Genomic DNA, 23,860 nt, shown 5'->3' on the forward strand with positions numbered 1-23,860 from the left:
TGTGTTGCTGCACTGGAGCGTGAAATCAACAGCTGTTCATTATCTGCGCAGTGTATGTTGTGGTCGTGACCAAACATCTATCTCTACTCAGCCAGCCGTGCATTCCGGCAGCGAGCGTCACAGAGAGCAGCTGGCCAGTGTGGCAGGACCTACCGACAGCCTGCAAACTTGAGCGCTGTGCAGCACCACAGAGGATGCGGACAAGTGAGCCTGGGTTTTAGTGAGAGGTAGAGGTGGTGTTGAAAGGGAGAACACAAATAAAAGGCCCAGGTGAATGCCTTATTTCCTTGAACCGTGAAAGCACACTTCGCACCCCTTCCTTGTTGAGTCACATCATGAAATTCCTTTCCAGTGACCTGCATGCTTGGAATGCTATTTCTTTGTTGACTGCCGGTCAGCTATGCACCCTATCAGTTATGCACTCTGTCACCAAGTTTCATCTTTTGTTAAAGCAGCAACACTTGCTGCGACAGAGAAGTACGGCGTGCCATGCGGCTGCTCAGCGTGGGAGTTAACATTCTATGAAAATTCAAAAAAATAAAATGAAATAAAACTTTAAAAGCCATGTACATACCATTGTCACAATGTTAAAAGTTTCTTTTGAGAGCAACGAAAGGAAAAGAGCAGCATTTCGACTTCACCAGTGAATATGGCCAGCTCAAGCAACGACTTTTATTTCATGGAAATATGCGACTTCTTTAAGGAGCTCCGCAATTTCTTCTTATGCTTGTTGCGGGAATCCTTCATCTTGGCTTCCCCTAAGAAAAGGACGTTTCACTACTTCTGCAGTGGGTAACTCGTTGAAGACAGCGCGAGACATTTCTGAGCCGAAGAGTGGACGAATGTCGTCTGCTACTCAGTCGATGCGAGTCGCTCGCAGCATGCGCGTCCACTCCTCGACTCCGCCCCTAGCAACACGTGCCATACACGTCACTGGATGCTCTGCCGTGAGCGAATTTTTCCAACTCTAACAACATTCACCGCAGCGTCCAGTCGCCACTCAAAGAACCCGTTTTGGGCTCGTGCGAAGGCTGCTGCTCTACTCTTGGGGCAAAATCGCTCGCATGTGACACCGGCTTAAGGGGGGATGCTACACCTTCCAAAAACTCTTTTATTTTTGCGAGTACCTCAGTCAAATTTGGAGAGCCTATGTAGATTTTACTGCTGATTTCAAAAATCTAATTCTTTTTTTGCTGTGACGATTAGTTTTAAAGATATAATGAACTGCGACTTTTTCAATTAAGGCCTAATTAGCTAATTAACTGTAACTTGGATATTGATGTGCAACCTATAGAACCAATTCGGTATGTTAACAGTGTGCAATAAAGTATAAATCATTGTTCTGGGCTATTTCGAAGCAAAGTTGTGGGATGTTGAATATGACATGAAAAATTTCCCCATCTACACTTGAAACAAAAGATCCATTTAGAGAATTTTCTCCAAAAATTATTACAATAAAACTTACTTTACGACACATCCCCTGCATTTATCTTCGAAACAAAAAAGAAATCGTAATGATAACCCAGATAGAACAAGAGATATTGCTCCGGCATAATGGGAAGCACATGAAAATTGTCGTTTTGAGAAATCGAGAAAAAACGTGGGCACACATTTTTATTGCAGAAGATGCAACAAGACAACCTCAAAACGCACCAGAAGCATAGTCTGAATGCATTCTGTGCTCATGCCTCCTCTTCACTAGCTTCCGGAGTTCCAATGAGGCTGTTCTTTTCTTGTTGGAGACAATGCTGCGACGGTGGTCTTTTTCTCTCGCTCTCCTGGCACCAGTACTTGTCGCATTCATGTCCATTTCACCTAAGATTGCCGTTGCAGAATTCAAATTGCCCGTGTTGAAGCGCAGCACTGCTTCTGCAACAGCTGCTTCAACAGCGAACAGGGACGCATGGTGCTCCTTGGGGGCCAAACTCCAGATTACCGAATGTAGGCTCTCGTTGGAGTTCTGCGTTTTGCCGCGTTCGCACCTCTGAAGCAGGGCTCTTTCCGAAAGCCGGGTATAAACCGGTAGTAATGCCTCTGCCACGTCTTTCGGTAGATTGTAGGCATGCCTGGGGTCGGGCTCACCCTTTGCTTTTGCGGCATTGTGCCGACACCATGAAGTTTCACCAGCTGGGCACAGACTGTGGTCCGAGCATTCATCAGTGGAGGTGACGTGGCGGTATGTGGCCATCACAGCCTTTTGCATCTCGCCCACGTCACCTTCATGCGATTTCAGAGCCCGGCCATAATATGTGCTCAGCCTGGTGATCAGCTCACCTGTGAGCCTGCCTTTCCCACCAAGGCCTCTTTTCCCATCGCACTTTTGTTTCTGCACCAGGTTTCTCAATGCGGTGCCCATCCGTTTCTGTACATGATTAATACAGTCTTCCTTCTGCACGTCAATGTAACCATACACCTTGGCGTCTTGTATGGCGCAAAATGTCCTAGAGTCTCCATCAGACAGCATAGTTGTGTAGCGCAGGCCATGGCGTTCAAGCGACCTCTGAAATAGAATTAGAGCCGCCTCCACTTCCATTTGCCCCGCTTTGCTGTTCGTATTTTTTTGGCACTTGTGGTTAGCCTTCCATTCTTGATAGCCCTCACTACTAGGCTTTGGGCCCACCTCGCAGCCTAGGCAAAAGTTGGAAAGAACGACGTAGTCCAACACGTAGCCACTAAATAATTCGATAACTGTGCCCACGCCGATGTGGGAAGAATGGCCTCGCGTCTTCCACGTGCCGTCGTAGCTAACGGCAATATTGCCCCGGTGGCCGAAGCACAAGTCATCATAAATTGTTCTAACCTTTTCCGCACATTCGCTCATAGCGGACTCAGCCGCTCGCGTTGCAGCGGGTGCCAGCGTGTTCTTCAAATGCCGCTGAAACGTCTTGTGGTGCATACCGCGGTGTGAGATGCCCATTGTTGCGAAAATATCGTTCATTTTCGTTTGGCCGTTGCCGGTAGCCACCATCGCCCTCGAAGCGAGAAGATTTACTTCAAACGGATTGCACGTTTTCGTGCCGTTCGCGCGGGGCGAAGTCCATTCATTCGCGATCTCGCCGCACCTTTCACACTGCACTAGCACTTTCACGGCAAGTCCGTAGTCCCGATCCCCTCTGACGATCGTAGCCGGTCCGTGGCAGGCTTTGCAACACAAGGCACCCATTATCGCGTTTAGGATATCTAGATGCATAAGCAGATAAGGAGCAGCGTGGTCCGAGTCCTGTGCGGTTGCCTCGCTACAACTCGCGGTGAAAAAGTCAATTTTCCGTGCAGTTGCTGGCGCCGATGAAAGCCGGTCGAGCGTCGCTTTCTCCCGGGCATGATTTTCTTCAACTTCAGCGTTTGTCACCACCTTGGCGTCGATTCGTAGTCGTCCGGAGTTCGCTTCACCGTCATCGTCGTCGGAGGCAACGCGCTCGGTCGCACCATCGCTGAACGGCCGCGGAGCGTCGACACATCGTTCGTCGAAGTCAACCAAGGGCTCTGATGACTTCGTAGACTTTCTCCCACGACCTTTGCGTTTCCTGCGACCAAATGCGTGCACGGTCAGATACTTTTTTGCGTTTCCAGGCATGGCGATACGATCAGAAGCTTCAGAGTGCTCTGCCGATTTCGAGGCGTCACAGCGGTAACCCTTTCAAAATGGCGTCGGGTCGCGTATGCAGGCGCAAGCCGCGAGCTTCCAGCCAACCGGAAAGCGCCATTTCAGTCACGTGCGCCGTTTAGCCAATGGCAGTGAGCGCGGCTCTTCGTCTTTGAGGCCCCGTTTTTCGAGCCGGGGAAACGCTCAATGTTGCTTACTGAATAAAAAAAAACAGCTGAAAACGCGTTCTTTCAAACAAGACCAAAATGGCGCCGATCGAGCGCGTAGTTCCCGCGTATCGTAGAGCCGAAACCTGCGCTATTCGCCCTCAATTTAAAGGGCAGGACGCCCGTTTTCGGTTTTTTAAAGTTGAATAACGATAAAAGTCGATGGTATTCGGCTATGAAATTTTGTAAATAGGTGCGCAATGATGTCGGGAACGCGAAAAGAAGGTCCGCGAAAACTCGATTTTTTGGCTGATTTTCGGTCCCGAAGTGCCGCGTCCCCCCTTAAGGTGGTAGGCCACCTTCAAAAAAATTTTTTTTGTGAGATGTATTTTTTTCTTTTTGTTTTTCAGCAGGCTGAACATTAAAAAATATGTAGCAATAAAAATTATCCTATCATAATTAGTATGCGAGTTACAGCTACATTTCTTTACCCCGTGATCGTATACCGAAACTGAAACCACATCGTGTTGATACGAAAGTGTTTTTCGCCTATATTAATAATATATAAGCTAGATTTCTATACCCCATGCTTGCATACTGAAACCAAAACCACAATGTGTTGGTTACGAAAGTGTTTCTCGCCTACACTATTAATATTCAAAATACTTCATGAATTCTATATTGACTGTTACATGAGAGGATGTCATTATATATGTTTGTGCCTCTAATTGTCATTAAATCTCTAAAATGGCGACAAGGGGGATGCAAGATGCTCGTGGAATGTTTGTTGTTTACCTTAGCATGTCAGGCATCATTCTGTATTTTTTCCACGTGTAAATGCTACAACGTGCGTGTTCTTAGGCCACCTGGACCATATTGAGACTAGCATCGCTAAGTGCAGAACTCTGATGACAAAGAAGCACAAGTTTGGTAGAAATCGCTACACGACGACGAGGCTGCCTCCTGCAACGGGGGCAAGTGTTTCGGCAACCGCGAGGAAGCTTGCGGACATTACGAAAACATAAAAGTCTCCGCTGCAGAATTCTTCGCACCAAGGGAACAGGCTTGTGGACATTGACATTCTTTTTTCGGTGTTTTTATCACCGACATGCCCTGGGTGCATGAACCCAAAGCTGAAGCTCGAGCAATGCTCTCACCAATGGATATGCTCAACCCGTGCGGTCGTGAGTACTGGCTGTGGGTTCGAGCGTCCATTTTATACGTCTAGAAAAGTGGGACGTGCTAATGAAAATAATGTTCCTCTCGTTTACACGATGCGCCAGTTAGGAAAAGGGCATGAAGGTGCTTGGAAACATTTGCCAAAGTCATGAACATGCCCGCTCCTCCTCGTCACTCTGCTTGCGTCAAACTATTGTCTCTGCGTTCTGCAGTGACAGAAGTGGGGTCGAAATCTATGGCTGATGCTGCTGTGGAACTTCGTCATGCTGTGGGCAGTGCTGAGTGCAACGTCAACTTTCCCAAAAAACAAAACAAAAGTGGGTTCATTACGTGAGTAAATACTAGATGCTCCTTCAGGTGGAAAACATGAGGACTACTAATGCGCACATCAACTGAACAACAAATTGAACTACATATAGCTTATTAACAAGCATCCACAAACGATGACCGTTTACTAGAGTATTTCTAAATACCATGCTAGTATCTAATCTATAAAAGACAGCTTTGTTCGAGAATTTTAACAGGTGCATCATAGACAATGTGCAATAGTAATCGAAAAATCATGTGCACATTAACAGGTTGCACGTGCTTTTACAGAATTATGATAAATTGTGCACAGCAACACTACAACCTAATCTTGTTTTCATAGATAAGAAGGTCCGCAGACCACCAGTGAAAAAACAACTACTGAAAACAGGGTGATGAGTGTTGCCCCGTTTTCTATTCCTCTTTAGCGTTATTCGTTCTGTATCCATGTCAAGAGAGAATCCGAACTGTTTAGTTTTAAGGGGGGACGTGCCTTTCGAAACGAACTTTCTTGTTTCTGGTTAGATCTTGATGAAAATTGGCACAGAGACTAAAAATGACCTCATAATGCTTCCATAAAAATTTCAAGATGATATCATGAAAACTTTCTGAGAAACAAATAATTTCATTACTGGACCTCGTGGAGCGGCTGGAGAGTTTAAAAAATGACATAGAAAGTTGGTAAACACTGTGTGCAGAGGTGAATGTATGCTCTAGGGGGCTGCGTTTTCAAAATAATTGTTTTGCAACACTAAAATTTGTAGTTCATGTTTTCTCCACTGATACTTCAATGAGCACATTTGCACTACAAACAAGAAACCCTACCAAAAATTTTTAAAAGGCTAAATTTTAAAAATAAAAACGCAGCCCCCTGAAGCACAGTTCAAGGAGCATTACAAAAAAAAAAACAGAATCAAAATCTGTCAAGTAGTTGCGAAGATATCTGCTCCACGAGCTGAGCAACATGCCAAAAAAACAGTATTGAGAAAACGAGGTTCAAAGTCTTGAGTCACGGTTTACATGCCTCATAGGCACCAGGGTTGTAGTCCTTAGTGTCCTTTGCAGTGCGGTCCTTAGTGTCCGAATCGTGCTACTAGTGGTGCTGGTAGACGGCCTCGCATCCTCGCGCGAAGTACTTGGCTGGGCATCCGCGATGAATACATCCTCGCGCGAAGTGCTAGGCTTAGCATCCGCGATGTCTGCAGCCTGCGCGGAACGACGAACGGATGTTTCCTCAGACAGCACAAAGCACTGCTCCACAGGCATATGAACAGTTTCGTCGATGCTCGCGGACGATGCTCCATGCGTGCTTGTGCTCGGCTGCAAGTCCTCGTCGTGCCGCACGCCGTCGTCGCTGCTCGCAGAAGTTGCCGGACTGAATTTCTTTTTCACGATCGGCGGCTTCGGCTTACGAGCACCAAATTGCTGCGCAGTCTTGCGTTTCTTCTTTAACGATCGCCGGTCCATGATCGCATGCGGGAACTGATCTCAAAACTGCAATGCGCCAAACTGGATAACAACGTTTTTCTCCTTTCACGAGCACCGGTCTTATCGCAGCGCGATGCGATCTCGAAACCACGCCGCGACGAGCTGAAACCAAATGCAGTAAGCGTCAGCGCTGTCAGCGCGTAGAGCAGACGACCTTTGCGCCGATTGCTACAAGCGACCGCACGAAACCACGCCGCGACGAGTTTAAAACAAATGCAGTAAGCGGCCCGTCAGCGCGTAGGGCAGACGACATTTGCGCCGATTGCTACAAGCGACCGCACGAAACCGCGCCGCGACGAGTTGAAAACAAATGCAGTAAGCGGCCCGTCAGCGCTGTCAGCGCGTAAAACAGACGACATTTGCGCCGATTGCTACAAGCGACCGCACGGGCGACCAATGCGGAGCCGCCGTACAGTCACGTGACGCGCGTCGCCAATCGGAAACTGTTGTGATACTTTTACACTTTGGCTTGCTGTGGGCTTGCTCTTGCCTGGTTCAGCCGGCCGAGGCGGCAAATTTGAAACGGAAGAATCGCGCTATCCATAGAGACAAAGATGGCGGCGCTAGGTTACGTGGTTGCGGAGATATCGCGGTTCGAAAAACGCCGTTTTTTCGCAATTTCCGTGAAATTCATCACCACCCTAGCTTCGATAAAAATTTTTTACGTCATTTCTACGCTGTTTTCAGGGACGAAACTTCGAAATTAGATAGAAAAGGGGTCACAGAATGTGAAAATGAGATTTTCAGAAAATCGATTTCTTGGCCAAATTTCGTGATGCCAAAGCCGCGTCCCCCCTTAATTCTGAGGCAACAGATGCTGTAGATATTAGCCCCTATCAGTCCAAGCAGTGTGGCAGGCACAGATGCTATGCCAGTGTCATGGTGAGCACACAATGTTGTCGGTGTTGACAAAATGTGTGAGCGAGAAGAGGCACCTACTTGTCAGCTGCATGGACAATGGTGCCACAGGTGTCGGCCATGTCATCAACCAATATGGCGATTCGGTCCTTGACGTCTCCCACCAGCACCATGCTGGCCACCTCATTAGCCTTCTTGCGCTCCTTGTGAATCAGGGCGAATTCCACGTTGAGACGATCCGCTATGGCTGTGACCCTGGTGAAAAAGAAGCGCACTGTTACGCCACTGAAACGATTATCAGTAGTGCCAAGTCAAACCTCCCCTCCTTTTTTTTTCTTTACCTATATGAGCTTGTCCTGCCAAGTCAAGTACATGCCTTATTTACTCGCAAAGTTGGCGCCCTTGCATAATTTGTGCACTCCCAAAACTTTACCGGCATAGCTAAAAAAAAATATTTACTCGCATATTTTGCACTCCCTGACTCGCCCGATCCAGCTCGCCGGCCACGCACAAGACACTTTGGAGCTTTCAATGCTTCGGATGGGCACATGCCTCGCCGAGCAGACAAGCAGTCAAACGGGCAAGTCCCTTCTTGCGAGGACTTTTCCCAAACTAGGGTCCCTAGAATACCATACCTAAACACTCAAACCTCTTGACTGGTCACCGAAACTGCTTAAGTGTTTGCTTCCTTCTATCTCCCCATCTCTACCAAAGCAAGAATGCACGCTCGCGTCATGCCACTGACAACTTTCTGCATCGGAGGCGAGCTACAGCCTGTCACGTGCAAAATGTTCTCGTTCTCTGTGTCCGCACTTCAACGCAAGCTTGGTCAAATTCAGAAATAGTTTCCACCATCCTTCAACGACGTACTTCAACATGTGACGATCAGTTTGTGACAAAGCAGAAGAGAGCGCACTTGCTGATGCAAGTTTTCTGCCTTTGAAGGCCTTTCAGTTATGTGCAGCTGCTTAGATCTTCCAGCATCGCCGTGTCGTGAGACCCAGTTTCTCCCAGCATTGTCAAGAACTCCAAGAAAATGGGGCATTCGAGCGCGCTTGACGGAACCGAGGATGATGAGCTTCGGGAGGAACATTACAATTTGCTGCTATCGCATTCATAGCTTCACCCTTTCGATGCAACTGCGGCTTTTATTTAGTTATGTAGAGCCACCCATGTTTCCTTTTTCCTGAACGTGCGAGCGTCCACCAGTGAGTCGATAAGTGCGAAGCCCAACGGCCAAATGAACGAGAATACATGCATATGCTTGATGAGCAGCCATGTGTACCTGTTTGCTATGCTGTTCCGGAAACTGAATCCCCCCCCTCCCCACTTTTTCTGAGCACCATTACTGCCATCCTTCATTTCTGATGATGTTTGATGTTTTGTGGCGCAAGGGTCATTTCACGGCCAAAGAGCGCCAGTTCATCTTACTAAAGATATGGACAATGGTTGTGATAAGCGGCTGTATAAGGGCCATAAAATTCCTCGCGGTAAGGCGGGTAAAAACATACAAGTAATAAAATCATGACCATGCCGTGAAAGGTGTGTGTGGTGTGAATAGATGACAGAAGTTGGTGATAATAGAAAACGATGATGGACATGTATGGCATTAGCACAAGTGCCTCACTCGTTCATACCCTTGCGTCCAAGGGCCGTGAGGCAAGTGCTTTCTTGAGTGTAGCCACCGCAGCGAAAAACTCTCTGGAGAGGTCGTGCTACGGAATGCCCTGGTATATGATATGAAAACTACGAATTTCTTTTAAAAAAGTAAACAATGATTCATGACTAAAAAGTGGTTCCCTACTGACGAACATTGCAGGGTGTAAAGGCATATGTTGTCGATAGGGTAATGGAAAGTGTTGTTTTCTTAGAGCTTCTAACTGTTTGCACTGGATTAAAATGTGAAGAACTGTTAGTGCTTCACAACATCTGTCACACAATGGTGGATCGGCAACGGACAAAAGATATGTGTGTGTCGTGTATGTGTGTCCTATCCTGAGCTTCATTAGTATTACCTCTGTACGACGTGATTTTAATACTGGCGGCCAATGGCCAAGGTGTGGCTTAATAATGTATAGTTTGTTTTGTGTGTGTCTATCCCACTTGCTCTGCCAGTAGTCCCTGAGCATTCGTTTGAGAGACGGCTTCAGATCAAGGGCCGGGATTGATATGGGTGTAGTGGTAGTGCTTTCGTGGATGGATGCAGCAAGCTGATCCGCCATCACATTGCCTTGAATCTCACGGTGCCCTGGCACCCAGCACACTACAACATGTTGTTTGAGTGTGTAGAGTGTGCATAAAATGGAGTGAAGTGAGACGAGGACAGGGTTTTTTTGTTTTTTAAGGGTTTGCAGAGCCGTTACCACACTGAGGAAGTCCGTATAAGTTACTGCTTTTTGTATTTGTAATTGTTTGATGTGTTTAGCTGCCACAAGTATCGCGTAAGCTTCCCCTGTGAAGATACTTGTGCCTGGATGTAGAGGGCCAGCATCCGAAAAAGATGGGCCGACAGCAGTGTAGGACACAGAGGAGTTAGACTTGGAGGCATCTGTAAATAACTTAGGACGTGTGTATTTGTGTTGAAGTTCCAGGAAGTACGTTCGAATATGGGCAATGGGCGCGTGTTTTGTAATTTCTCGGAAAGACACATCGCATTCTATAGTCTGCCACTGCCAAGGTGGCGGGTATGCTACAGGAGCCATTAAACTGTGTTCCAGTGAGACACCAGTTTCCTCAGCTAAACCTTTCAGGCGAACTGAGAAGGGCTGCCTCATCGAAGGCCTGTTTTAAAACAGAATGGAGCTCGACAAATCATTAATAGTAGAGTATGAGGGGTGCTTCTTGTCTGCTTTCACTTTAAGGAAATACACAAAGGACATGCAAGTTCTCTGCAGATGAAGCGACCACTCATTTGACTCAACGTAAAGGCTTTCTACGGGGCTGGTGCGAAAAGCACCCGTAGAAAGGCGGATGCCTAAATGGTGCACGGGGTCCAGCATCTTCAAGGCACTTTGAGACGCAGACTGATAAACAACGGCCCCATAATCTAAGCTGGTGCGAATGAGGCTTCTATACATATTCATGAGACATTGCCTGTCACTACCCCACGTACTACGTGACAACACTTTTAAAACATTCATGGCTTTTAAACATTTTGTTTTGAAATACTTGATGTGCGGTACAAAGGTCAACTTGTTGTCCAAGATTAAGCCTAAGAATTTATGCTCCGCATTAACAGACAGACGTTGACCGTTCAGTTTAATGTCGGGTTCTGAGTGCATGCCTCTCCTTCGGGAGAACAAGACACGTGCTTCTTTGTGGGTTCAGTTGGAATCCGTTTTCCTCTGCCCTTTTGGAGACCTTGTTTAAACCTAACTGAACCTGCCGCTCACACATTGCCAGGTTTCACGACTTAAAGCCAAGCTGGACATTGATTGATTGATTGATTGATTGATATGTGGGGTTTAACGTCCCAAAACCACCATTTGATTATGAGAGACGGCGTAGTGGAGGGCTCCGGAAATTTCGACCACCTGGGGTTCTTTAACGTGCACCCAAATCTGAGCACACGGGCCTACAACATTTCCGCCTCCATCGGAAATGCAGCCGCCGCAGCCGGGATTCGAACCCGCGACCTGAGGGTCAGCAGCCGAGTACCTTAGCCACTAGACCACCGCGACGGGGCGAAAGCCAAGCTGGACGTCGACATATGTACAATAGAACATACTGCGGGGGATGGACAGATGCAAAGAATTCATTTTGATAATAAAAAGTGTACAACTAAGTACACCACCTTGCGGTACTCCCGTTTCTTGGACAAATGTTTGGGAGAGAATACTGCCCACACGGACACAGAATGTCCGATTGGACAAGAAACTCTCGATTATGGAAAGCATTCTACCGCGAGCACCCAGGTGAAACAAGTCTCTTAATATGACAAAATGCCATGTTGTGTCGAATGCCTTCTCGATATTGAGAAACACAGAGAGTAAGTATTGTTTGTGGACGAAAGCGTCTCCAATCTCTGCCCCAATGCGCACCAGATGGTCGGTGGTAGATCTACCCTCTCGAAACCCGCACTGGAATCTGTCGAGCAGATTGTGTGTTTCCAGAAAATGTAAATGTCGGCGGTTTATCATCTTTTCAAAAAGTTTACAAAGGCAGCTTGTAAGTGCAATGGGCCTATAACTCGAAACTGAGGAAGGGTCCTTGCCCTGTTTCAAAATAGGGATAATAATAGCCTCTTTCCAAGAAGCAGGAATGGTGCCAGAAAGCCAGATAGCATTGTATAGGGAGAGTAAAGTTTTTCGCGTTTTGAGCGGCATGTTTTTTCAACATTTCATACGTGACACGGTCGTTGCCTGGGGCAGAAATACTACAGGAGTTTAGTGATGTTTGTAGCTCAGCTAAGTTGAAAGGTTGGTTATATGCCTCGTAATTTGTGCACTTGTATTCTAGTTTCTGCTTTTCTATCCTTGCTTTGTATCTTTGGAAAGCTTCAGTGTAGTGTGACGAGCTAGACACCTGCTCGTAGTGTGCACCGAGGGAGTTCGCCTGATCTTCCAGGCTGTCACCCTGTGTGTTTACGAGTGGGAGTGTGTGTACTTGTCTTCCTGCTACCCTACCAACCATGTTCCAGACTTTAGCCTCTTGTGTATATGAACTTATCCCTGATAGAAACTTGTGCCAGCTTTCTCTTCTGGCCTGCCGACGCACTCTCCTGCCTTGAGACTATTTTCTTAAAGCTGTCAAGATTTTCGGCTGTCGGTGAATTCCGAAGCAACCTCCATGCCCTCTTCTGCTCCTTTCGGGCATTCTGACACTCAGTGTTCCACCATGGGACGCGTCGCTTGCCCGGTGTACCAGATGTTTGCGGTATGCACTTGGCTGCTGCATCAGTAAGAAAAGCTGTGAAGTACTGCACAGCTTCATCTAAACCCTACATTTGTCAGTCCAACATAAACGAGTAGTGTTGTGAAACTGTTCGCAGTTCGCTTTGTCTGTCTGCCATCTGGGAACATGTGGAGGACCTTTTTCTAGTGGTGCATTTAGAATAATCGGAAAGTGATCACTTCCGAAAGGATTGTTGATCACTTTCCATTGAAGTAGAGGTACAAGCGATGGGGACACAATGCTGAGATCTATGCATGAGTAGGTTTTGTTGGCGAGGTTAAAGTATGTTGGCTCTTTCCTATTCAACAGACACGCACCCGAAGAAAAGAGAAACTGTTCGATAAGACGGCCTCGTGCATCGCAGCGAGAGTCGCCCCATAGACCATTATGTGCATTCAAGTCCCCAAGGACCACATAAGGTTCTGGTAGTTCGTGTATCACTGACTGGAATTCGTGTTTTTCAAGACGGTACTGTGGAGGTATGTAAAGAGAGCAGATGGCGACAAGTTTGTTCAAAAGAACCGTTCGAACAGCCACTGCCTCAAGGGATGCTTGTAGCGGTAGATGTGGACATGCTACGCCCTGATCAACTATAATGGCCACAACGCCAGATGACGCTACAGCGTCATTGCGGTCCTTTCTGAACATTACATAACGACGTAGAAAATTGGTGTTTCTGGAATTTAAGTGTGTCTCTTGTACACACAGCACTTTTGGGGAGTGTTCGTGTAAGAGTTCCTGGATATCGTCGAGGTTTCTAAGCAATCCTCTGACGTTCCATTGTATTATTTGTGTATCCATTATTAATGTAAATGAGTGCTGTGTGTACTAAAGAAGTATTGCGTCAAGTTAAGGAGCCTTTTCAGGCCCTGTAATGATGGTTTTTGATTTTCTGGCGCGCTCCAATGCGCCGCGCCTGTCCTTCGGCACCGAAGACACTATTGGACTCGCTGTTGTATCCATCACCTCGGACGAGGTGCTGGATGCCCACTCGCGGTTCACGCGTGCAGGCACGGAGGTCTTAGGGCTATCTGTCAAGACAGAAGGCCCTGGGGATTCAGGTACGGAGGCCTGCAAGCCTTTTGGTGGCGGAAGAGCCTGTGCTACTTCCGCTGAGGGGGTGAATGGCGCTGCCACTCGTCCAATTTGTGTGGTACGTGCGGGCGCCGTGGATTTTTGTGGCACTGCCCCCTTTCGGGTCACCTTTGCAAATGAAGGATCTTGCATTAGTAGACGCCTAAATGAGATGTTTTCATTTACTCTCAGGGTGAGTACTTCTTTCTCATGTTTCCATGTAGGGCATGTACGAGAGTAAGCGGGATGTCCACCATCGCAGTTCACGCAGTGGGTAGTGGCTTCTTCACATTTGTCTGTAGCGTGTTCCTGCGAACTACACTTTGCACAGGTTTGACGGCCATGGCAGCTCTGAGAACCATGGCCGAATCGCTGGCAGTTAAAACAACGTGGAGGGTAGGGGATGTAAGGTAGGACCTTTAACTTCAAGTAGCCTGTTTCAATATATTCTGGAAGTGTGCTTGTGCAAAATGTAAGAATGAGGTGCTTTGTCGGGGTTTCTTTATTATCACGCCTAATCTTAATTCTCTGTACATGCGTTACATGCTGTTCGTTCTAGCGCTCGAGCAGCTCACTCTCTGTCAGGTTAATTAAGTCTTGATCAGACACTACGCCTCGGGAACTGTTCAGGGAGCAGTGTGGTGTGATAGATACAGGTGTTGTTCCAAAAGAGGCGAGTTTTGTCAGGTTTTGATACTGGGTCTTGGTTTGGACTTCAAGAAGAAGGTCACCACTAGCCATACGTGTAGCCTGATATCCTGGACCATGGGTATTAATGTGGCATTTGCAAACGACAAACGGAGAAATGGTTCTTGCGTTCTTTTCTTGCGTTTCACAGTGGATCGCATGGAAGCGCGGGAAAATTTCTTTCGGCTTTATAAATATGTTCAGTGTTGCTTCGGTGCGCCCCCTTTTAGGAGGAGGGCGATCAGACAGTTTAGGAAATGAAAAAGAGGCCATAAAGTATATATAAATTCGGCTGCCATACCAGCCGCCTACGATCGAGCCCAACATGGGGACGCGGCAGCACAATCATAAGGGCATGCCAGTGCCAGCTGTACAAAGCCACTATAACCCAATAATATGTGACCAAGAGAGGGCACATACACAAGGTATGTGCCCTCTCCCTTGCCGCCTGGGAGATGGAAGTAAACAGAAGTGAGGAGATGACAGGATAGATTGAAAGAAAGAAAAGATGAAGATCAGGAGGGAGAGAGAGACAGGAAAAGGCGACTGCCGATTTCCCCTGGGTCAGCCCAGCGGTGCCGTCTACGTGAAGCCGGGGCCAAAGGGGTGTGTTGCCACGGCCGGGGGGCCTTAAAGGTCCAATCACCCAGTGTCGGCTCAGCCCCCAGGTTCCTTTTTTCCCCGGACACGGCAAAGCCACGCACGGCTAGGCGTGGGAGGGAGCCAAAACTCCCCCGTTAGCTCGGGTCCGTGGTGTCGCTACACACCAAACGCCTACTTGCGCAGGCGCCCCTGCGGGGATCCTTCATTTCTTTCCGAATGCTACTATCATGATATAAAAGACAGCTTCACCAGATGGCGAAGCAATGAATGCAATAGCAACAAATCGTAAGGCTAGCAGCTAACACTTCTAGATCAGATATCACGTATTTCTACAAAACGCTGGTGTAACAGCCATGCAAAAGAGAGGTGCTCTTCTCGCAGTCCCTTTGCATTAAGAGCGCAGCAGATAGAAGGGTTCACGAGCTATTCACGTTGATGCCTGCCATGATAGCGTGCGCATAGCAATCGTGACCATGTTATTACGATCAAAGTTCATGGCTGCTCCTGCAGCAATCACAACCTTCTTGAAATCGAAACTACAACTATTTTGGTGAATCGTTGCGATGAAACCAACAAGCCAATGTTTCAGCCACATTTCCAAGCATAGCACTTGATGGCTTTTGCGTTTTGCGGCTAAAATCTGGTGCTGTGGCATAGTACGGCGCTGATAGGCAAGCTTGACGCGGCAGGGGTGGTTCGGCGCAGGATGGCGCAGGTAAGCAAGTTGGGCGCACCATACGCAAATGGTGCAGCTGTTCTACCCCTGTGGTACTGAGAATAGTGCGGGACTAGATTTCCCATCACTGAGGCACTCTGTAATTCTACCTGGCCTACACTTCTCAAGAGGGTTCAAGCACCACCTGGCAAAGTATTTTTTTTTCCCGTGGCTTTGCAAGAAACATATTCGAAGACACTAGAGCTGGGATCTAAGTTTTGCTTCGAGCCAACTCTGGGTTCTGCAGATATCTTGGCCTTGGAACGCTTTGTGGTTGACAGGGTTCTTAAATGTGAAAGGCCAAAGTGAGTCACCAAGGAAGCAAAGGTCGCAGCCACGTTCAAGGGGAGCCTGGCATAAAAAGTGAATTGCTTGGTGGATTCTATGGCCACAAGTAGAATCAGACCTTTGATCTCAGATACACAAGGGTCTTTCGTCATGATGCAAGAAGGCACTTTTTCGGAATAGAGTGAGAATGCTGATACAGGAGCATGAGATGAGTCAGCGACAAGCCAGCAGACTTGAAAAAAAGGGCTACTAATTTACTGTGTGAGAAGAAGCTTGAAAGGCTATGCACTGGGTGTTAAGAGGGAGAAAGAGCAAGTATTAAGGTGGTTCTTTAGAGTTAAAACTAGGCTTGTGCGAATATTTGAATGCTTCGAATATTCGAATGAATAGTAGGGTTTCAAATTTAAATTATTGAAATTTTCGATGTATTCGCAAGGAACGAATACATAAATGTAGTACAAATGTACTGCCTGCAAAGGTAGTTTCACAGCGGTGCGTGGGTGCTGAACCGTGAAAGCGCCTATCCAGGAGCAATCCGTTCTGCCGCGAAGTTCCCCTACAAACTTGAACGGGCCCTGCAACATTTTTTCAGCATTGTCAGAAAACGCTGCAGATAGGTAGTCGAGGCTACCGAGGACACGCAAGCCAAAAATTATAGCCCAGCTCGCGGTGTGCCATTCACAATGAATTCTCAAAGTCAGCTGAATATTGCTCGCTTCTCTCTGCAAATGACTTCAAGAGCTCAGAAAGCACGCATGACCACCGTGCCATCCCTCCCTGCTTTGCTTCCAGCACTTCCGTCGGGACAATAAGAGAGAATGGGCTTGCAGCATGCGAGAAATATTTGCAACTCCACGCACACTGGATGGATTCTAAAAATTTTTGTGGCGGTAAATTCATAAGGCAATAAGCTTCTTTAGTGAGTATTTTTTCATGGCTACTTAAAAAAGTGCCACACGGCCCCTTTGAATGAAAATATTACCCTCAAATCAATTGATTTTATTAGGCTTAAAAGCTTGTTATCATGGCTTTTATGCTGTAAATATAATAAATTTTTAAATGTTACGTATTTTAGGGGTTATGACTGGCATCCTGCTGAAAGTCAAATCCTGCTTCAAAGAACAGGCCCTGCAGACGCCAGCTGTACACCACCACTATAACCGAATATGGTGTATCCAAGGTAGGATAGCCGCCCAGGGTTAACCCTTGCCGCCAGGAAACACGGAAGTCAATTGAAGAGAGTAGAGGACAGGAAAGATTTAAAGTAAGAGAAAAGACGAAGATGTGAGGGGGAAACAGGAAAAGGCGACTGCCGATTCCCCCCAGGCGGGTCAATCTGGGGGTGCCGTCAACGTGAAGCCAGGGCCAAAGAGGTGCGTAGCCTCTGCCGAGGGGCCTTAAAGGTCCAAGCACTCAGCGTCAGCTCAACCCCCAGGATCCCCTTTTCCCCGGACACGGCTCAGCCACGCCACGCACGGCTAGGTGTGGGAGAGAGCCGAACACCCCCCCCCCCCCCCCCCGTTAGCTCGGGTCCGTGGTGTCGCTACACACCAAACGCCTACTTGCGTACTTGCGCAGGCGCCCCTGCGGGGTATGATTTATAAATAAAACGAGACCCATTCTGCATATATTTTGAGAAACTCTGTTGGTAGATTATCCGGACCACTTCCTTTCTTCGCATCTAGCTCAAGCAGTAACTGAAAAACACCTTCGCGGTTGATAATAACAGGTTCCATTGAGGTTGTTGCATTGTTACTGATTGATGCCTCTATCTTATAGCCCCGGTCTAATGTGAATTCTGCGTGTTCGATCTGCTCAATTCTTTCCTTTCTGTCACTGAAGTAACGCCAGAATTTGGATGGCGAGCTTCCAAGGAAGTTCACAAGCGTTTGGCCAAAAAACTTTTTCTGGGAATTCACAGGGCTTCTTTTGACTTTATTTTTATAGCTGCAACTTTCGTCACTCTTTTTTTTACTTTTTCTTAATCTTTTAATTCTCCGTTTCGTATGTATAATGCTGCGTGTTATCCAGGGATTTTGTTTACTGTTTTCTTAATACGAGTAGGGACAAAGCGATCAACGCAAGTTACGTTGGCCCTAAATCTCTGCCACAATTGCTCCACAGATTCAAAATGTGATGCTCGCTCGAAATCATTAAAGTGGAGCTCGAAAAAAATCTATGATGAAAGTGTCATCTGCCTTTCTAAAGTCCTTTACTTTTACCGGAAGGAACGATTTTTCTGAACTGCATCCATTAGTTTTAATGACTAAAGACAACATCTTGTGGTCGGATATGCCAACTAAAATATTTAAAACATAGTCATACGTTTTGGGACAAGAACACGAGGTCTAATAATGACTTCGATGAACCTGTAACTCTTGTTGGTTCATGCACAATTTGTTCCAGGCCATGGCAGAATTTAATTTCCAAAATTTTCTTGCAGCTAATTGTTTCAGTGTCACCCGTCAAAACATTTTGCCAGTCAAAGTGTGGCAAGTTGAAGTCTCTGGCCATTATTAACCTCATGCTCCCAATAACATGGTCACACAAAAAATCACTCAACAAATCCAGAAACTGAGGCTCACACGCAGGTGGTCTGTATACTGAGCCAATAATGTATACTGAGCCAATAATGTACACTCTATTATTGAATGTAGTCTTACACCATACAGTTTCGCGAACCTGACATTGTATCGTGCAAGTTGGGACGGAACTTTTAACAATGATAGCAGCACCGCCGCCTCGTGAATCTCTGTCCCATATGAAAAGCTTGTACCCTGGAGAAACAATACAATCACTGCATATTTCATCGCGTAGCCATGTTTCTGTTAATATTACAACATGGGGACTATGTGCCAATAAAAAATATTCTGATTCTGTAACTTTTTTTACGATGCTACAAGCATTTTGGACAAGAAATCGTAGCTATGATTGGGATTGATTTTTGGAACTACCAGCAGAGCTGTCCGAGTCAAAGGATTCATGTCGGTCATGTGCACTCGATACTGGCGTCGCTTGAACTCTGCTATTCTTCTTATCACACCGGTATTGAAGAAGACTGCATTCATTTTTTTTTTTATCATCCCAGACAAACACGCGCCCGTTTATCTTCAGTTTATCATGCACCATCGAGACCCTCTCTCCCTTAGCTCAGTCTGGCGCTGAAATTTCCCATAGTTTCTTTCTTAGTTCGACTGTTTCTTTTGAGTGATCGCTACTGATCCTGAGAGAAGTACCCTTTAGTTTCTTGCAATTATGCATTACCATCTCCTCATGGTAATCCATGAATTTCATAATTACTTGTCTTGCTTTGCCTTGTCTTTGTTTACCTAATCGATGAATTCTTTTTACCGATTCAACGTCTACCCCTAGCTTGCTTCTGAAATTGTTATCAACAACGGGCTCGCACAAATCTGCCTCGGCCTTATTTCTGGCCTCGGGAACCCCAGAAACGAGTAGATTATTTCTTCGGCTTCTGCTTTCATAATCCACTAGTCGTTCTGCTTGTTGCTGGATTATATTTTCTAACCTTTCGATTTTCTTTTGCATATCCTGCATGGCATTAAGATGGCTGTTCATTCTCTCTGACTTTTCATTAAGTTCGGCAACTTTTCTAATCGCGTTTATCTTCTCATCAGATTCTTTCTGGTTGTCTAAAATTTGTTGCAACAATTCAGCAGTCTTGGGACCCGGATTTTCTTGTACATCCCCCGAAGTTAACAAAAGTAGTAATGACAACCAACACTCCACCGTAATAGACCAAGATCGCCGAGGTGTTGATTTGCTGCTGTACACTTTGAAACAGGGGTGGGGGGGTGGAGGTATAGGCACGGGTGTATGACACCTTTTACCACATAAATGTCAGACTTCAGAAATTTTTATCCTATCAAATTTCTTCTCCATTTTTCCGTCATTTTGGCTATCAATGAATAAGTAACATACATCAAACATAGAGACATGAGCCCTTACTCTTCTAAGAAATTGAAACTTAAACGTATACAGGTTACACCCGCTAAGCTTATCCTTCCTTGGTATCTGCAGACCAAGCTGCTGCGTCGCATAGTTTCACAAACTGTATAGTTCCTTCATTAGCAACCTAAACGGGCCACATGCACTGCACACCACATGTTTGTCAAAAAGTGCATAAGCATGCCTTCAATTTCACTTTCGGACAGGGAAATGGTCTTCCTACATGGTCATGTGTAATGTTGTGGCTAACGCCTTGTATTGTGTTCTCTTCCATTTCTCTTCTTTTGTTTTGTTCATTAGTGCTCTTGTTTTATTTACCATGTGATGCTACGTAATGTTTTGTAAAGTTTTATGTTATTATAGTTCTTGACTATCTCGGCGTACTGCTTCTTCAGGTTGCTCAATAGGGGCTGTTTGGAGTGAATATAAAATGGTTATTTTATTGTTTTATTCTGTGCTAAGCGCTATTTTTAGTGGTTTTTAAACAAAAGACTCTAGAGTACGTTTTCATTTTTTCACGCCTTTGTTGATGCCTGGTGCAATAAATAATAAAAGATAAATTTTAAAAAAGCTGAGCGCACACCTTGGGAATGCGCAGTTTAGATTGTGGTGGGTATCTCTTTTGTATTTTGCCATTTCATCACTTTTGTCATTGTGGTGGCAGTCAATTTTGATTTGATTTGTTTTGGGTCGGCTTTGTTTGCGGCATCTTTGGTTTTGTGCGCATCGTGGAAGCGCAGCGAAGCATGCGTATATATTGGCTTCTAGAAACGACAATAAACAGTTGGTAGTCTGCGCTCTTTCCTGTCTCCCTTGTTTTTCTTCAAGTTTGTGCAGCAATTCAATTTTTCAAGTATGAACCAATTAGTCTGCAAAAAAGTATTGCCACACACTACTGTTCCATTTTGCTCCACTTTCTGTGCCCCGTGGGATCAGATACGTCAGCGCACCATTGCTCTCAATGACATCGTTGTCGAAGCTAATCGCAGAGGCGGCACACATGACGCAGCGAGCAGAAATGAGTAGTTGCCTGCGGCATGTTCTCCGTGCATGCGTTGCGAGACCAGTGAGCCAACTACAGCACTGCTAGTTTTTGGCTGCGTCTAATTCGGAGAGAAAATATCTATGGGAGCTACGACCTGGTTCTAGAAGCAATGGGGTGGGGACCAGTGATGCAGCCGGGAGCTTCAACGGTAGGGTGTGGGCCTAGAGAGTTTCACTCTTAAAAACCAAAGCTCCTTGTTTTAGAAAGTAGAGACACCCTCCTCCCCTCTGGCACTTTCTCTAATTCCTCAACCAACAGGCCCAGCTTCCTCTCCTGAACGGGTGCCAGATCTCGCCGCTTTGGCGCTGAGTTCTTAATTGGGGCTACAGATGAGTCTTTTCATTTTCACAACCTGTCCTCCTCTCGCCACTCAAGTATGTTGAAAATCTGAAGGGGTCACTTTCTATAGGACATTGGCTGTATTTGTCTTTCGGAAGTGCGCGTAGTAAAAATTCCAGTCCGAATCGAATCCAATATCACACTATTAGAAAAATATTTAAAATTTCGAATACTCACACACCCCTAGTTTTCACAGCCACTGTCAAGGAAATATGGAGGAAATAGCCAGGAATCATCATCAAAGTTTTGCTTGGGGTCGTATTCCAAATTTTCCCAATTGTGAGAAAAAAATTTGCTTTTAGGGGCGAAGCTCCTTAGGATGTGGGTCTGTCCATCCTTTGATTGTGTATGTAGCCACCGGTGGCACATACCCAAAAGAGCAGTTCATAGAGTGTCCGCTGGATGAGGGCACTTGTATATATGATGAATACATAATGGAAAGATATGAGATGGCTGTACTTGGAGTGTTCACTAGACAGACGGACATACGCACGCACAGACAGAAGGATGGCCGCACAAACAGACGCACAGAAAGAAGAACGGACGTACGGACGGACGCACCGACGGTCACACGGATAGACGGACATACGAAAGCACGGATGGAGTGACGAATGCTTCTCCCAGCCAATCATCATTCATTCTGTGGATATGCTGATTTTTTTTGTTGAAAGTGGTGTTCTCCAGATAGACAAGTAACTTTGTGATTGTTTTAAGGCATGAAATGCTGCAATTTCGCCATTGGCGACTATTATTCACGAGGTAATCGCAGCTGAAGAACTTTCTGTCCTAACTGACCCAAAATTAACCTAAAACATTGTTAGTGGCCTTGTCGTATGGTTCACGCTGATGACTGTGTAGACTGTGCCACCTTGTTTTTGCTGTCCACAAACGCCATTTTCGTTCCATTGCAAAGTATATTTGCAGCGCTTCAAGCTCAGCATACTGAAAGGGTCATCCAAATTAACCACATTGTGACAAAATATTACCACAACAGGCAGCAAAATGAGGGTGTGATGCCATTGAACATACACAGACTTGCTGGGACCAGAGAACACGTCTCAATCATGCAATTTTTCAAACCAATGGATGTCGAATTGAATTTTCAGAACAGTTACAAGCTCTGTAATCATCAATGTACAGTGCCTCTTTTTGCAAGTTTGGGCGCCAAGTCTATGCAGTTTTTTGGAAACCTGAAGGAACAAGTAATTCTGCTTGCTCCAAGGGAGGACACACAGCACAAGCCTGTGCGAGAAAACTCCGCAGCCAATCGCTAACAACAGAATGCATGAGTGCACCCATGCGCAGCCGGGGGCTGCTGGACGATCTAACAGTGATATGCATGAGGTTCAGTATTAGTTATGTACCACAGAAGATACACTTAAAGTTTCATAATTGTGCTGTGGCATGTGCACAGAATAGCTCAGGTCAAAATTGCATTGTAAAGGGCTTTAAAGAAAGTTTAATGAGGCATTCTGCATTTGAGAGCCCCAATTAATAAATATATCTTGCACCAGCAAGTGGTCAGAATATGCTGTAAGTAAGCAGTTATTTGCAATACATGGAACACCCTCTTTACCATTTCACAATGAAGGCCAGATTGGTCATTTCAATGCTCTAGTTAACAACACCAGCATGAGAGCAGCGTTTCCAGTCTCAGCAGTAACTCAATATTATGAGAAATTCATGTTGATCTAAATGATCATGCTATTAGGGCTTGCAACTGCTAATTCATAACTGCATTCCAGGAACACTAGAACTTGCACTACTGCTGTAGCAAATTGAAGGCTTCAGCCATTTACAGAGCACTGGCTGCCTCAAAATAAGGAATGATCTTGTGGGGCACTCAAATGAAAGTGAAAAAGAAGGACCTCTTGGCTCCTCCAGCGTCGGGGGAGACAATGATGCTGTTGCGCCACTCTGGTATGTTCTCACGAACCCACTTGAGAACAGCAGGCTCAGCATACAAGTTGTCCACCGGAATGTCAAAAAATCCCTACAAAGGCAGAGTACGTTTAAACACTTGTCCACTTGCATAAGTCATTACTATTGTTATTACAATACATAAGTCATTACAATACATAAGTCATTACTATTGTTATTACAATACATAAGTCATTACAATACATAAGTCATTACTATTGTTGGGCGCTCTTAGTAGGCACGGTTGGGACAATCCTAGCTCATCTGCACTTTGAGCAGCGAAGGGGGGGGGGGGGGAGTGCATTGTAAACGGAGGTGGGAAAGAGTGAAACATCATAAGAGGACGACACAGAGCAAACAGCCAATAGAAAAGCTAAGGAAATTCCATAATGCTTTTCGCAAAAGAAGAAAAATAGAGTTACTGTAGCTGAACATGTATTTAGCAGGCAATGTTTTTCAAGGCATTTAAAAACATTGAAGAGCCCAATGACTTTAACAATTTGTTTGAGTTAATGTTTTGAATAAGTGATAGGTGACGAGTCTCGCCGTGATGGGAGGCTGGTAGCGATTTTCGCTATCTTTCGGTATGGGTAGCGCGGGATTGGGTAAGTCTGACACAGAGAAGGCTAATTCGATACTCCGGGCTTAGGCACTTAGGTTTCCATCCAATTCAAGTCGTCTGGAGACAAGTTTTGTATCCATTCTTTCAACAAAACAGAGCATCCGCCTGTTTTGTGCCCGTTCTG

General features: G+C 46.0%; 1 protein-coding gene across 1 annotated transcript in view; it reads right to left on the reverse strand.

The window, feature by feature from the left end:
- Positions 1-23,860, reverse strand: part of Prps (phosphoribosyl pyrophosphate synthetase) — a 58,537-nt gene that overhangs the window by 17,531 nt on the left and 17,146 nt on the right. The window contains exons 4-5 of the mRNA XM_037429221.2: positions 23,063-23,187; positions 7,663-7,836 (exon numbers count right to left, since the gene is read on the reverse strand). Of these exons, the coding sequence (XP_037285118.2) occupies positions 7,663-7,836; positions 23,063-23,187 (299 nt within the window). The remainder of the gene's footprint in view (positions 1-7,662; positions 7,837-23,062; positions 23,188-23,860) is intronic.

The sequence above is a fragment of the Rhipicephalus microplus genome, chromosome 2, assembly GCF_043290135.1.
Source record: "Rhipicephalus microplus isolate Deutch F79 chromosome 2, USDA_Rmic, whole genome shotgun sequence".
NCBI classification, from domain to species: Eukaryota; Metazoa; Arthropoda; class Arachnida; order Ixodida; family Ixodidae; genus Rhipicephalus; species Rhipicephalus microplus.